General features: G+C 39.1%; 1 protein-coding gene across 1 annotated transcript in view; it reads right to left on the reverse strand.

The window, feature by feature from the left end:
• LOC126199686 (protein dopey-1 homolog) overlaps positions 1–14,858 on the reverse strand; it is a 376,916-nt gene that overhangs the window by 322,656 nt on the left and 39,402 nt on the right. The window contains exons 4-8 of the mRNA XM_049936615.1: positions 13,145–13,331; positions 12,463–12,628; positions 5,760–5,949; positions 3,703–3,878; positions 721–871 (exon numbers count right to left, since the gene is read on the reverse strand). Coding sequence (XP_049792572.1) covers positions 721–871; positions 3,703–3,878; positions 5,760–5,949; positions 12,463–12,628; positions 13,145–13,331 — 870 coding nt within the window. The remainder of the gene's footprint in view (positions 1–720; positions 872–3,702; positions 3,879–5,759; positions 5,950–12,462; positions 12,629–13,144; positions 13,332–14,858) is intronic.

Below are 14,858 nucleotides of genomic sequence, written 5' to 3' on the forward strand. Positions count from 1 at the left end.
CTCGTCATACGGGGGAAAGGGAGGAGGGAACTGCGCCGGAGCAGACGGCGTGGAGAGCAACGCCGGAAGCACTTGTTTCACGGTGGCCATGAGTTCCGTCTGCTGCGCAACCAAAACTCGCACCAAATCCTCCATGCCGTGGAGAAACTGCGAAACCGGAACAATGACGCAACACGCGAAAGAACGACCCTACTCGTCGCCAATTGTGTAGTAACACTGTTCACGTTTACGTCGCACTTCACTTAGTGTAGACCGGGACTGTGTCCTAGGCATGCCCGATGTTGACTGACTGGGCACGGCCCGTGCTGCTGGAGTTGTTGTTGTTATTCTTGTTCTTACGCCGGCAGAGGTCGCGTCCGAATTCTCGCATGCCCTCTGGTGGATGGGACTCTACTTGCGGCAACTACCGCCCGTGACGCGCCGTGCCAATGTGCGCCTCCCGCGATCTTTCTGGTGGCTACTACAATGACATATTTAAGAAGGGCAACATTGCAACTGCTATCAATATCAATGTCAAATAGTGACACAAAGCTTAGGTGAACATTAGATTTGTATGTCAATTTACCATTTTAAGTTAGCTCCTGCTCTTTTATACATTTCCACTATAGAGCCATAAATTAACTAAAAATGACACAGCATTCATGAGGAGCTCAGTTCTATATCATAAAATGAATTTACAAAATACAGCATTGCACATTTAGGCCTATCTTATATACATACCTGAATCAAGAGATCTCTGGAATACATCTCAAAATATGGTGAGGTATTGGATGAAGTAGATTCTATGCTGCGAGATTTCTTAACAAGAGGATGTTCTGAACTCAGTAAAGATACATTTACTTCTGATCCTAGTAGCCAAGCAAATAAACGCCTGAAAACAGTATTTCAATTAATATTTTGAAACACAATTTATTAACACAGAACACCTTACTTATTACTGACTTACTCCTTATCTGATACAAAATGCATTCCAAAACTCTTAATTATACATGGGAACTATAATATAAACAATTCCATCAAAGTCCTTCTATTGTTACACCATTGCTACTTTACTTCACTCCTGAACATTTCCTGGCATACTTCATGTAAAATACCTTGGGACCTGCACAAAAACACATTCTCATCCTGATTGTGGAGCAAGTCCACCTCTCTGTTCTGAAGGGGTGGCCAAATTTGTTTGCTGTCATTTACTGAACTGCAAGCTTCATCCAATAACAGTGGCTGTCTCAGTTGTTCATACACCGATTTTATTACTCAGTATTCCAGCCAGAGGCTACCGACTTGTCACATATTGGCCTTCATGATGTAATAAGTTAATGTGATCATTTGCAAACATGCTAGCTATAGCTTAGAAGTTCTGCTTGTGCAAAAGGCAACAGCTGTTAAACTACACCTCGCCAATCACATCGTTGCCAAACAGAACAGAACCCCCACCACTGCCACTGCCCCCTCTTCTACTATGCAGTATGTGCAGATATGGGCCAAGTTATTTTGTGCATACTTTGACAGACATAATACCAGTAGTTCACCAAAAATCGCAATTAACCACTATATTTTGCATATAATGTATGAAACACAAGTCATCTATACTGATTTTATTTTGTAAAAAGAAAAAACAAATGCTTTCAGCTATGCCACTACATGTGTTTTTATTCTTGTTGACACGTAAGAATTAGAACATCATGAAATAATGTTACAAACTTAAATACTACTTATAGAAATTAAGGTGCCACATATGGGAAAATCAGAGACATTTTTGGAGAAGAGAGCTTCAGCTTTATAAATACCAAGACTTCAGATGATTAGTCCACGCTAAGCACAGATGGGATTGTTTAAAGGTGGAAGGAATACATAGGAGGCCCATACTAAGAAAACAAAGGCGTGGTGCTGACAGTTGTCAATATTACCTATCTACATCTACATCTACATCTACATCTACATGATTACTCTGCTATTCACACTACCGTTCCACTCTCAAATGGTGCGCGGGAAAAACGAGCACTTAAATTTTCCTGTGCGAGCCCTGATTTCTTTTATTTTACAGTGATGATCATTTCTCCCTATGTAGGTGGGTGCCAACAGAATGTTTTTGCAATCGGAGGAGAAAACCGGTGATTGAAATTTCATGAGAAGATCCTGTCGCAAGGAAAAACGCCTTTGTTTTAATGATTGCCACTCCAATTCACGTATCATGTCTGTGGCACTCTCTCCCCTACTTCGCGATAATACAAAACGAACTGCCCTTCTTTGTACTTTTTCGATGTCATCTGTCAGTCCCATCTGATGCGGATCCCACACTGCACCGCAATACTCCAGAATAGGGCGGACAAGCGTGGTGTAAGCAGTCTCTTTAGTAGACCTGTTGCATCTTCTTAGTGTTCTACCAATGAACCGTAGTCTTTGGTTGGTTCTACCCACATCATCATCTACATGAACGTTCCAATTCAGGATATTTGTAATTGTAATCCCTAAGTATTTAGTTGAATTTACAGCCTTTAGATTTGTGTGACTTATCATGTAACCAAAATTTAGCGGATTTCTTTCAGTACTCATGTGAATAACATCACACTTTTCTTTATTCAGGGTCAATTACCACTTTTCGCACCATACAGATATTTTATCTAAATCATTTTGCAATTCATTTTGGTAATCTGATGACTTTACAAGATGGTAAATGACAGCACCATCTGCAAACAATCTAAGACGGCTAATGAGATTGTCTCCTATGTCATTAACATAGATCAGGAACAATAGAGGGCCTATAACTCTTCCTTGGGGAATGCCGAATATTATTTCTGTTTTACTTGATGACTTTAGGTCTGTTACTATGAACTGTGACCTTTCTGAGAGGAAATCACGAAATCAGTTGCACAACTGAGGCGGTATTCCATAGGCACGCAGTTTGGTTAGAAGGCGCTTGTGGGGAACGGTGTCGAAAGCCTTCTGGAAATCTAAAAATATGGAATCAATTTGACGCGCTGTTGATAGCACTCATTACTTCACGAGTATAAAGAGCTAGATGTGTTTCGCAAGAACGATACTTTCTGAATCCGAGCTGACTGCGTTTCAATAAATCATTTTCTTTGAGGTACTTCACAATGTTCGAATACAGTATATGTTCCAAAACCCTACTGCAAATCGACATTAGTGATATGGACCTGTAATTCAACGGATTACTCCTACTTACCTTTTTGGGTATTGGTGTGACTTTAGCAATTTTACAGTCTTTAGGTACGGATCATTCTGTGAGTGAGCTGTTGTATATAATTGCTAAATATGGAGCTATTCTGTCAGCGTACTCTGAGAGGAACCTGTTTGGTATACAATCTGGACCGGAAGCCTTACTTTTATTAAGTGATGTAAGCTGCTTTGTGACACCGAGGATATCTGTTTCTATGTTTCTCATCTTGGCAGTTGTTCTTGATCGAAATTCAGGAATATTTACTTCATCTTCCAATCAGTTTCATGTTACATTTGCAAAGTACCTGCGTGCATTATTCACATGCTATAAGCCTGCCTTGGAAAAGATCAGTTTGGATTCCAGAGAAATGTAGGCACATGCAAGGCAGAACTGACGCTATAGCTTATCTTGGCAGATAGACAGAAGAAAGGCAAAGCTACATTTATAGCATCTGAAGGCAGCAGGGATAGAATATAAAGAGAAAAAAGTTATGCACCTTGTGACAATTCTAAACTGCATACCTGTTCAGTGACATATCTCTACGAAGTATGGTAGTAAGAGAGGCCGTTACAAGTCGTACCACATCAGTGCGCAATAACTGGTTATTGTGCATAGGAAATCCCACAAGCAGCAGGTCGAGCGCACTGCGCTGCACCAGCACACTAGTGTCTTGCATACATGCACACAGTGCACTAACCTTAAAGAAAAGTTGAGACTGATCACATGGATGAACAACTTTTACTACATTTTGGTTTTATTTCTACAGAATAATTACAACATTTAAAATTTCTAGATAATAATTTTTTTACACAACAATAAACTTACTAACTGAATGAAACTTCACTTGCAAAAGTCCACCACAATATTTAAGAAATGATCTATGTAGGTCATGGAATGAAGTACCGTCACATTAATCATGTTCGGATACAAGGAGGAACAGAATGGATTAGCAGTATAAATTTTTCCCTATCATCAACTACAGCAGTGATTCAGATACTAATTGTTGTCAGGAGGAGGAGAAGTACTGTATTTACTCGAATCTAAGCCGCACTTTTTTTCCGGTTTTTGTCATCCAAAAAACCGCCTGCGGCTTAGAATCGAGTGCAAAGTAAGCGGAAGTTCTGAAAAATGTTGGTAGGTGCCGCCACAACTAACTTCTGCCGTCGAATGTATGTAGCGCTACACAGGCATGCTTTGCAGGCACAAAGATAAATACTGACGCCAAAACCACTGCGTCAGTAAATAAATTAAAAAAAAAAAGGTGGACATTATCCAACGAAGTAAATACAAATTCCGTATTGTTCATCTTCGAATGTAGCAGCATTTCGTTGTACTATGAAAATCCGACTGGCAAGACTGTTTGGGATGTTTGTCAATATGGCCAACTCTACGTTCTGAATTTCTTCCTACCTGTGAGAAGAGATGTTTGCTAATAGGAACTTTTATGAATTGTGAATCACATGCAGTATTCTCTTCACCATAAGAATAATACAAATATAAACATTTTGCCATGTATTCTTTCGTGTTTGATGCTATCTCATTTAAATCCTGTTTGCCTAATAAACTACGAAACTAGAGTGAGACAACAGCAAACGTGGAAGAATATACATAACATGTCATGTTTATATTCGTATTATTCTTATGCCTAATAGTGATAGTCAGAAATGAAGCACGGCAATTGACTAGATTTTTAAATCTAAGATGACTCTAATTTCTGAACAGAATGTAATGTACTAAAGAGGCGTCTACAAAGATTTTCAAACGGAGAAAAATTTTCGCTAAACTCTCGTTCAGAACATCATCTATCATACACAGTCTATTATTTCATTCTTGTTGATCATTATCAAAGAAAGCAGCAGTGTAAGTAACAACAAATAGCAGCCTCTTGCCATTGTTTCGCTAATGAGATGATTCCTCTCTCTCTCTCTCTTTTTTTTAATTGTAAACGGCGGTAGCGTGCACAAAGGCAAGCCATGCCGCAAGTAGCGACGGGGCGTAAACACTCATTATCAGAATACGACAAACAATGCGTGACAGTACAGTAATGCATTTTCAGCTTAGAGTGACGTAAATACCTATAACAAAGAGAACAGCACTTATCAGATCAAAGAAAAATAAGCAATCGATTCAAACCAGACGAAGCACGTGAAAAAGGAAGGGGACCCGTATAAATACGGACAGAGCGCCTGACGCATAGCAATGGCTACCTGGTAAAGCTTAACTGCGAAGCTTATGACTCGAACCAAACTACTGTAGCTGTATCTCTCCCCTTGAATTTCGAGTCTCAAATTTCAGATGTGGCTTAGATACGGGAATTTTTTTTTTTCCTTGAGTTCCAGTCTCATTTTTCAGGTGCGGCTTAGATTCGAGTAAATACGGTAAAAGATCAATAAGTAGCCACACAGTCTTTATCACACAGACATCACACAAGGAAACAGGGGGTGGCATGATTACACTATCCAAAATGGCAGTCTGACACGAGCAAATTTAATGGGAACATAATTTATGCTTTCTTACTTTGTTGTGTCATCATTACAAACAATAAAAACCAAAATGAAGTATAAACAGTGCTTATTACCATAATGTCAACATTGGTCCCCATGATGAATAACTGATCTTCCATAGAAAGCCTCTTGTTGAAGTGTGACAGAACATAGGATATAGCAGGGAGGCGTATACCACTATTTGCTGCTATGCAATCCCACAGACATCCATAAAAGTGGTTTGGACCTACTCCATCACAAACTTTTTCTAACAATGAGGTAGTTCTGAAAGAAACAGACACTTTATGAATAGAACAATTACACTACTCTCCACTGCACAATAACAGATGTCTGAATTTCAGTGATTTACTTATCATATTATTTAACAGTTTCAGGTGTAAACCATATCCACAAAACATGATTCATTTGATGTTAGCATTTAGCTACTGTTTTTCCAGTAACTATGGTCTGTTGTCACATCCTTAAGCCAATAAAAAATGCTTGATCATTGAGTAGCACCATTTTGTTAGTTTTTCCTGCATAATACATATGAACATTTGGTTTGAAAGTTAATATTTGTGTTCAATTTTTTTCCATGTCTGTCTCCTGCCACATTCTCATCTTTATTAGATCATATATGTCTTTTCGAAACAACTTTTTTATAAATATTTATTCAAAGCATAAAACACTGCAACATTTATATAAGGAAATTAGTGGTCAGATAATAAATATAATGAAATTACAATGAAATCCAGACCATTAGCTGCTTACAAGCATTGACAAGTATCAATGGGAACAGTTGAAAATGTGTGCCCCAACCGGGATAGGAACATGGGATCTCCTACTTACACGGCAGACGCTCTATCCATCTGAGCCACCAAAGACACAGAGGATAGAGCTACTGCATGGACTTATCTCTGGCAAGCTCCTTGTGAGACCCACATCTCCAGGTTACTGTCCACACAATACATTTGTAGTGCCCCTGCCCACTATACTCATTACTCGCGACAGTCAATCTACTGATTCCCGTAAGAGTTTGAGCAATATGAGTGCATCCGCACTCAAGAAGATCATTGGCCGGCAAGCCTTATCTACAGGGTGGCGCACGAAATGTGTTACCATTTTGTTTTTGAATATAAACTTTATTGTCAATACAATCTGAAAGGAACATATACTACAATGAAGAGCCGTCCATGCAGATTTGTTCTAACTCAGCACGTGCTCAATTATGTCCACCATTTCGTTTCCTAACTTCCTTTAAATGAACACTGAAGTTAGTGATTACCCTACGGCACATGTCTTCCATAATTACACTGCAAGCTTGAAGAATAAGTCTTCTGAGCTCCATTAAATCACATGGACGTTTCGGGAAAATTTTTTTCCTTTAGGTACCCCCGAAGAAAAAAGTCACATGGATTGAGGTCTGGACTATTGGGGGGCCAATTTTGTCCGTCATTGAAGCGGCCAGGAAACCTGAGTGAAATGAGCCACATGTCGAACTGCTCGTGTAAAAACTACAACACAGTGTTTGCAGTATGTGGCCTTGCTCCATCTTGCATGAACCACTGTGTGTTGAAGGGCAAGGCAGTAGCAAGAAGCTGTGGAATGAAGCTATTGCGAAGTATGCTCAAATAACGCTCGCTGTTCATAGTTTCTTCAAAGAAAAAGGGTCCAATAAGTCCGTGACTGGAAATTGCTGCTCACGCTGTAATCCTCGGAGCATAATGTTGTCGTTCATGAAGCACTTGTGGGTTTTCAGTGGCCTAAAAGCGTACATTTTGTTTGTTAACCACACCATCTAAATAAAAATGCGCCTCGTCTGAAAACCAAACGTTGTTGAGAGTTTTTTCCCTATACTCTGCCCACTGAGCAAACAGTAGTCTCTGCTGCTTGTGTTCTTCAGTGAGCTTCTGTGCACAGGTCATCTTGTATGGGTACATATGGAGGTCACTTTTAAGAATGCGTTGAACGGAGCGTCTGGATATTACCAGTTGCACTGCTGCCTTTCTACACGATTTCCCGGGACTTCTCTGTACAGTAATTCGTACCGCTTCAATATTCTTTAGCGAACAAACAGGCTTAGCCCGAGGTCGCTTCGCTTCCAACACTGTTCCTTCCTGTACAAATTTATCGTACAACCTGTGGATGGTCTTCTTGCAAGGGCCCATCGTGTGTTAAACTGTTGTCGAAAACACCTCTGAGTAACAACAAAGCTTTTCGTTTCATGAAAAAGTAACACAACTGCCGATCGTTGTTGTGTCGTCAGTCTTCCATTGTCAGCCATTGCTGCTTACTAGTCTCCTAGCGGCAGTATCGTGAATTACACGTCAGTCCGTAACTCATTTGTTTTTCCAAGCTCTACTGGTATTGCTGTAGAGATCCCAGTGGGATATCTAATGTGTGTCGTAAATTGTGAAAGAAACAATTGGTAACACATTTCGTGCGTCACCCTGTATATGAAGATGGTATCTGTTCTTTCGGACATGTCTGAAAGAACAGATACCATCTTCATATAATAAATATAATGTTTGTGCAGTTAACAGAAAATTAAATGCATATAGTTCCTTAAAAGTAATACATACGATTGTTGGGGAAGCATTATTCAATCTATGTCTGTAAACCTTAATAGAGAAGTTGAGAAAGATGGCAGACAGTGCAGTGTATCGTATTGAGAATGCTCTTATGATGATCGGAAAAGTGGCAGAAGAAGGAGGATATATGAAGAAGGAAATGAAGAACAACTTACTAGAGGCAGTGAGCGAAATAAGAAAATGTTTAGAATCTTTGAAAAACGAAATAAACGCAAATAAGGTGGAGAATAGGAATCCTACAAGAGAGGTTAGGAACATCCAACAAGAGACGAGCGCTGGAGAAGACAGCTGCACTGGTGGACAACTAGCGACATCTATTGGAGAAACTCAGGAAACAGCACAGACCGTACAGTGGCCTGCTGGGCACGTAGCGACATCTATTGGCGAAACACAGGAAACAGCACATAGCGGACAGTGGACTGCTAGTCACCTAGCGACATCTATTGGCGAAACGCAGGAAACAGCACATAGCAGACAGAGACAGACGGAAGAGACACCTACGGGATCTGAGAAGAACTTCAACGGAGATATCGGTGTGGGTAGCTTTCTGGAAAAAGCAAAAAAAGACGGAAATAAGACGGAAATGGGAGAACTGAGGCATAAAGTGGAGGAGATAACTGATTTCCTAAAAAACCAACTAGGGATATTAATAAAAGAGCAAATAAAGAAAACTCTAGAAAAGGAAAGCCACCTAGACGCAGAGAAAACCAAAACTGATGGAAACAACATACAAACTAAATACAACAACAAAGTTAAACCAGAGGGAACGACAATATACAGAAATCCTCTGCTCCAGCAACAAAATCAGTTACAAGTCCAAATCAATGCACATGAGCAACATAATAAAACCCGAAATCAGGTTAATAAACTAGAGGAACCGACTTGGAGTACTGTGGCAGGGAGGAGCTGGTACAGAAGAAACAAGAGTAATTATAAAACCATAATGGGTATCAAAAAAGACGAAGAAATGCAAGCAGCAGAAACGACAGCGTGGCTATACATCGGTAATTTAAAGAGAACCACCACAACTGCTACAGTAGTGAAATACCTTAACAAGAACGGAATACTGGGACAACTAGAATGTGAAGAACTGCGCACACTGGGCGACAAAAAAGCTTTCAAAGTAGGCATTCCGTTTGAAAAGCTACAAATCACACAAGAACCAGAATTCTGGCCAGAAAACATAAAAGTACGTCGATTTCGTTTCCCAAGACGATCAATGGAAGAGGCAGCAGAGCTCAACTAAACTAAGAAGAAAACCAGAAGAGCAAGAAATAAAAGCAGTCTTGTGGAATACAGAGGGAGTAAAAAGTGCTCTTAACCTAGCACCAACAGACATTCTGCAAAACTCGGACCTTGCAATTCTAACAGAAACCTTCCTGATAGACAGCTGGCAACATAAAGATTTCTATAATTATCACCTAATGGCAAAGAAGGGAGAAAGAGGACGACCCATGGGAGGAATATCTATCCTACTGAAACCCTGGATGACGCCCACCAAAAAAATCATAAAACAAGAAAATAGTATGCTAATAGAAGCGGCAAACATAAATATAATTGCAGCCTATTTTAAACCGCACACAAATACTGTAGAAATAATTGACGAAATAGTCACACTCATCAAACAATGCGACAGCAAACCCACCATTATTGCAGGCGATCTCAACTGCAGAATAGACACAGAAAACTATAAAACAAAACTAGTCGTTGAAACCCTAGAAGAAGATGGTTTCACCCTACTTAACGATAGACAGATACCTACATACATATGCCACAATGGGAAGAGCACCATTGATATCGCATTAACAAGAGGAGACATAGAAGGAAGTATTCAACCAATGTGGCATGACTCCATTACTCCTATACGAAAGCACATTCCAATGAAGATAAAAATAAATATCGTCACGTCACCGCCAGCAAGAAAGACCCACCAAATCACACAAAGAAAAATTGATATAGAAAAATTAACAAACGAGCAAGAACAATTAACAGAAATAGAAACTTTCATAGAGGAAGGAGACCTCGAAAAAGCAACAGACCAAATAGAAGACGTCCTAAAAAATTCAGTGATACAAACAACCCCCAAAACAAGGATGGCCAAAAGATGGTTCGATGCTGAATGCTACAGCAAAAGGAACACTGTTCTAAGAATCCTCCACAGACTAAGAAACCAGCATGACGAGGAAACATACAAACTGTACGCAGAAGAGAGGAGAATCTACAAAAAACTAATAGAAGAGAAGAAAAAAGAATACATAGAAAGTGAGGCAAAAAGAGAAGTGGATGAAGCAGAGAAAGACCCATACATAGCAGCAAGACCAAGAAAAATGGCTCATACACCAAATATAGACCTGAAGGAATGGGAAGACCACTTCAGTAAGATACTGAACAAACGAGGACTCAAAACACCCCCAAAGAAAGAGAAACAACATCAAACTAAGGAAAAAGACAATACATGGGATCCCCTAAATGAAGATGATGTAAAGAAGTAATAAAAGCACTGAAGAATAAGAAAGCAGCAGGACCTGATAATATATATAATGAACATATAAAAGATGCAAAAGAGGCCCTCCAACACATATGGACCAAACTGTTTAACAAATGCCTGGAACTTGGAAGAATTCCGACACAATGGAGACACTCGACAATAAAAGTTCTCTACAAAGGTAGAGGAGACCCAATGGACCCAAACAAGTACAGAGGCATAGCCCTGGAAAATACTCAGTTCAAGATGTTTTCAAAAATAATAACACAAAAAATCCAAGCCTCTGTGGACAGTCATCTCCCAGAACGACAAATGGGTTTCAGATCTGGAAGATCAACACTTACGGCAGTCAGGCTTCTTCTAAACAACATCGATGATGCACTACAAAAGAAACAAATGTTCTACACAGTGTTCATAGACTTTACCAAAGCCTTTGACCTATTGGAAAGAGAGCTCATAGTCCGAAAACTGGAAAACACAATGGGAGAAGATAGCGTATGGGCAAGAATAATCAAATCAATCCTCGAATACAACTTAATTACAATATCAGACAACCTCTCTTTTTCGAACCCCATTCTGCAATCGAACGGAGTCTTACAGGGTGACCCAATGAGCCCTTTGCTGTACTTTCTTGCCACTGAAGAAGTACTCCGAATTGGAGAAAATGAAGAAGATGTGTATGTATATGCATACGCTGACGACATAGCCGTAGGTTCAACAGCTATACAGAAGCTGCAGAGAATCATTGAGAAAATAGACAGATGGTGCAGTGAACACAAACTACACATAAATATAACAAAGACAGAAATGGTAATTTTCAGAAAAGGAGGCAAAACACCCAAGAATGCGGAAATCAGTATCAGAGGACAAAAAATAAAAATCTCATCAGACTTTAAATACCTAGGAGTGACATTGCAACCAACAGCCAAATGCTTCACAAAACATACAACAGAACGTGCAGCCCAAGCAATAATAGCAATACAGGACATCAAAAACGTCCGCCTACTCAGTCTAGAAACAGCCATGAAATTATTCAACACAAAAATCTTGCCAATCCTGGCCTATGGGATGGAGGTTATATGGGACCACCTGACAGAAAAAAATCTAGAAACACTAGAAAAGGTAAAATCGACCTATCTAAAAAGAGCACTAGGTCTCTCAAAGACAACAAGATCTAGACTAGTGTACCTGCTAACAAGAGAGACATTCCTAATTGAAGACATCAGACTTCGATATATGATGCCACACACCAGGGCTTCCAGAAAGCAACTGAAGATCATGGAGGACAAACGAGAAAAAATATGGCCGGAGTTTTATGGCACCGAAGCAATGACGAACCGCTCATGGACAGCACCAAACTTCGAACAGCGACATGTCGTAACTAGACTTTCTATTCACGGCTTTCATCATCTAATCTGCAAGAACAAAACTTATCATGACCCAACCGCAACATGTGTATGTGAACTGTGTAACGAAGCCTGTGAACGATATCACATAGAACTGTGCAGTAAAAGAGTGAAATCGATAAATGAATATGCAAAAATGTAAAATGTAAATGTAAAATATTAAGCAAAGTAACTGTATATGGCTATTTGGCTGCAATTTTATTAAATAAAAAAAAATAAATAAACCTTAATAGAGACACTGCAAATGTCATCGGTTTCCATGAACAGTATCAACCGTAAACCACATCCACTGATCACAACTGACTTGGCAGCTCACCTTTCAAAATGATCAGAACCTTCTTCTAAGCCTGGTAGAACACCACTCAAGAAACCACTAAGTCCAGGTCTAAGTCTCTCTCCCAGAGGTACAAAATGTGTTTCATATACAGTGAGAAGTGAAGGACGGACATTCATGGCAGCATGGCCCAGAAGTGGAAACAAGCCTAGAATTGTAGATACATATAATTTTTTTGTGGCTCATTATAATATTTAACCTAATAGTAGTTTCAAAAATTTGGATGTCCTTATAATTACAATTTGGAAAATAAGATTACAAAATAAATTTTGAACCAGACATTATAGATGAGAAATTGATAATTACAGTAACTATTGTCACTAGAAATGTTTTACAGCAAGCTTTATTCCCTAGCCTAGTGGGAAAGGAACAAATATCACCACATTATATAAGTTATGATTGGCAATTTTGGAGGACACTAATACAAGAAACCACTCAAAGAAACAAAGTTAATTCCTATTTTAACTTTACAATCAACACTGTCTAGATTTAAGTACTATGTTTGCTGCTGTAACATTGTTCTTTTCTTAGAGGAACAACAGTCAGTGCACCATTTTATGAATACATACAACATGCTTTTGTCCAAAAATAATAAAATCTAAACAGAATAGTTATATCACAAATTCAGTGCAGGATGAATCTGGAGGAAAACTTGCAGACTTACCAGCACTATAAATGAATAGTTCATGACTTAAACGGTTTGTTCCCATACATTTGAATATTATATCATAAGTCTCAAGAGCTTTTAAATGAACACCTGAAGGCAGTGCTGGATGCATACACTGTGCAAGACGCTTACTGATTTTTATACGGCGTGGAATAACTGGAAATTTCATATAATTCAGCAGCACCTGAAAAAAAAAAGAGCCAGAATGAAATAAATGGAAAAGTCCAGCATTCTTACAGTGATATTTCAGAAACAATGCTACTAAATGACAATGTTAACTGAAAAAGGAGGCTATAAGCTAATAACACAAAAAAGTAAAACAAGGTTACCCAAATACAGCCCAATTAACACAGGTAATTCTAAGAGAATTAGAATGTGATATGAGAATCGGAAAACAGCAGACAGGTTTGGATATTTGGGCAGCATAATACCTGATGATGACAGAAGTAAAAAGGATATAAAACGCAGACTGGCAACAACAAGTAATTCCAACCACTGACATGTGGAAGAATAGTGACAAACTTCGCTCCATCACTTCTACTAGAAGCTATAATTCTGTTGCTACGCTTTGTTGTACTTTCAGTAACCCAGCTAAAAACTGTTGCGGTGGTACCAACATGGGACTTAATTGCCCATGTACTGCGTGATGCACTGCTTCTTGCAACACGGCTACCCCAATTCTTGTGACACTTAGGCTGTCTGCTATTGAGCATAACAATCTTATTACAACCATTCTCTTCTCAATCATGTTTTATCGATTTCATATTCTATCTAAGTCATTGTTTACTACTCCCATGGTATTCTTTACATGATGTATCAGTTCCACAGTTAACTCTCATACTACCCGAGTGTTATGCAGTACATCTTGTTCCAGGTTCATCAGCTGCATAGTATGCAACTCCACATCTGTCCTATCTTCATCCGCTGCTGCTTGTAATTGTCTTAATGTGTTGGTCAACTCTTACTTTTGATCTGCCTCTAACCACCTGTGTTTCCTACATATGTAAGTCTGTGGTGTCATGTCTACATACAACATGATGTGGCTATTCCTTCAACACAGATATACATAACTTGCTGGTCTGTCCACAGGAACTTTATTTAAATCAGTGGTGCAAACTTGGTGCAAGATAAGCACACGAAAATAAGATGAAGCACTGGTTTATTCATGATGGCATACCAGAAAATTCCAGTCACTTTCCTGGAGAGGCACTGGACGATGCAATAACAGATGGCTAGTTAAAGAAGGACAGGTCTATCTCTTCTTGCAACATCAACATCAATCTGTTAGATTATTGTCTATGGGTTCACCTAATGCAATTTCTATATGCTATAGACATTTATGATGCAAAAACACAACAAAATGTTGGGAGAACCTATAAAAGCTTTTCACAAGTTCGCAAAAATCCAGGGTTTGTATACACAAAATGAGACTTTGAAGAATGTCCTATCGTTAATAACAAGTGCAGACTTTATGTACATTCATCATTATGTCCGTTTTCCATCTTCCGGTGGTGTGTAAAAGTATTTTTGCTGCACGCCATACATCTGGTATGATCATATGAGTCGATGCCTTGTATTATTTCCATGTGTTCTTAAGTTTGTATGACATAACTGAAGTTGAACAAATGTGGGTTAAATGTGGATATATTGGTTTAAGGTGTCACCCAGGACTTGCATTCATCCAGATGCATGAAGTAAATCTTCTAAAACC

Source organism: Schistocerca nitens, chromosome 1 (assembly GCF_023898315.1).
Source record: "Schistocerca nitens isolate TAMUIC-IGC-003100 chromosome 1, iqSchNite1.1, whole genome shotgun sequence".
Classification (NCBI taxonomy): Eukaryota; Metazoa; Arthropoda; class Insecta; order Orthoptera; family Acrididae; genus Schistocerca; species Schistocerca nitens.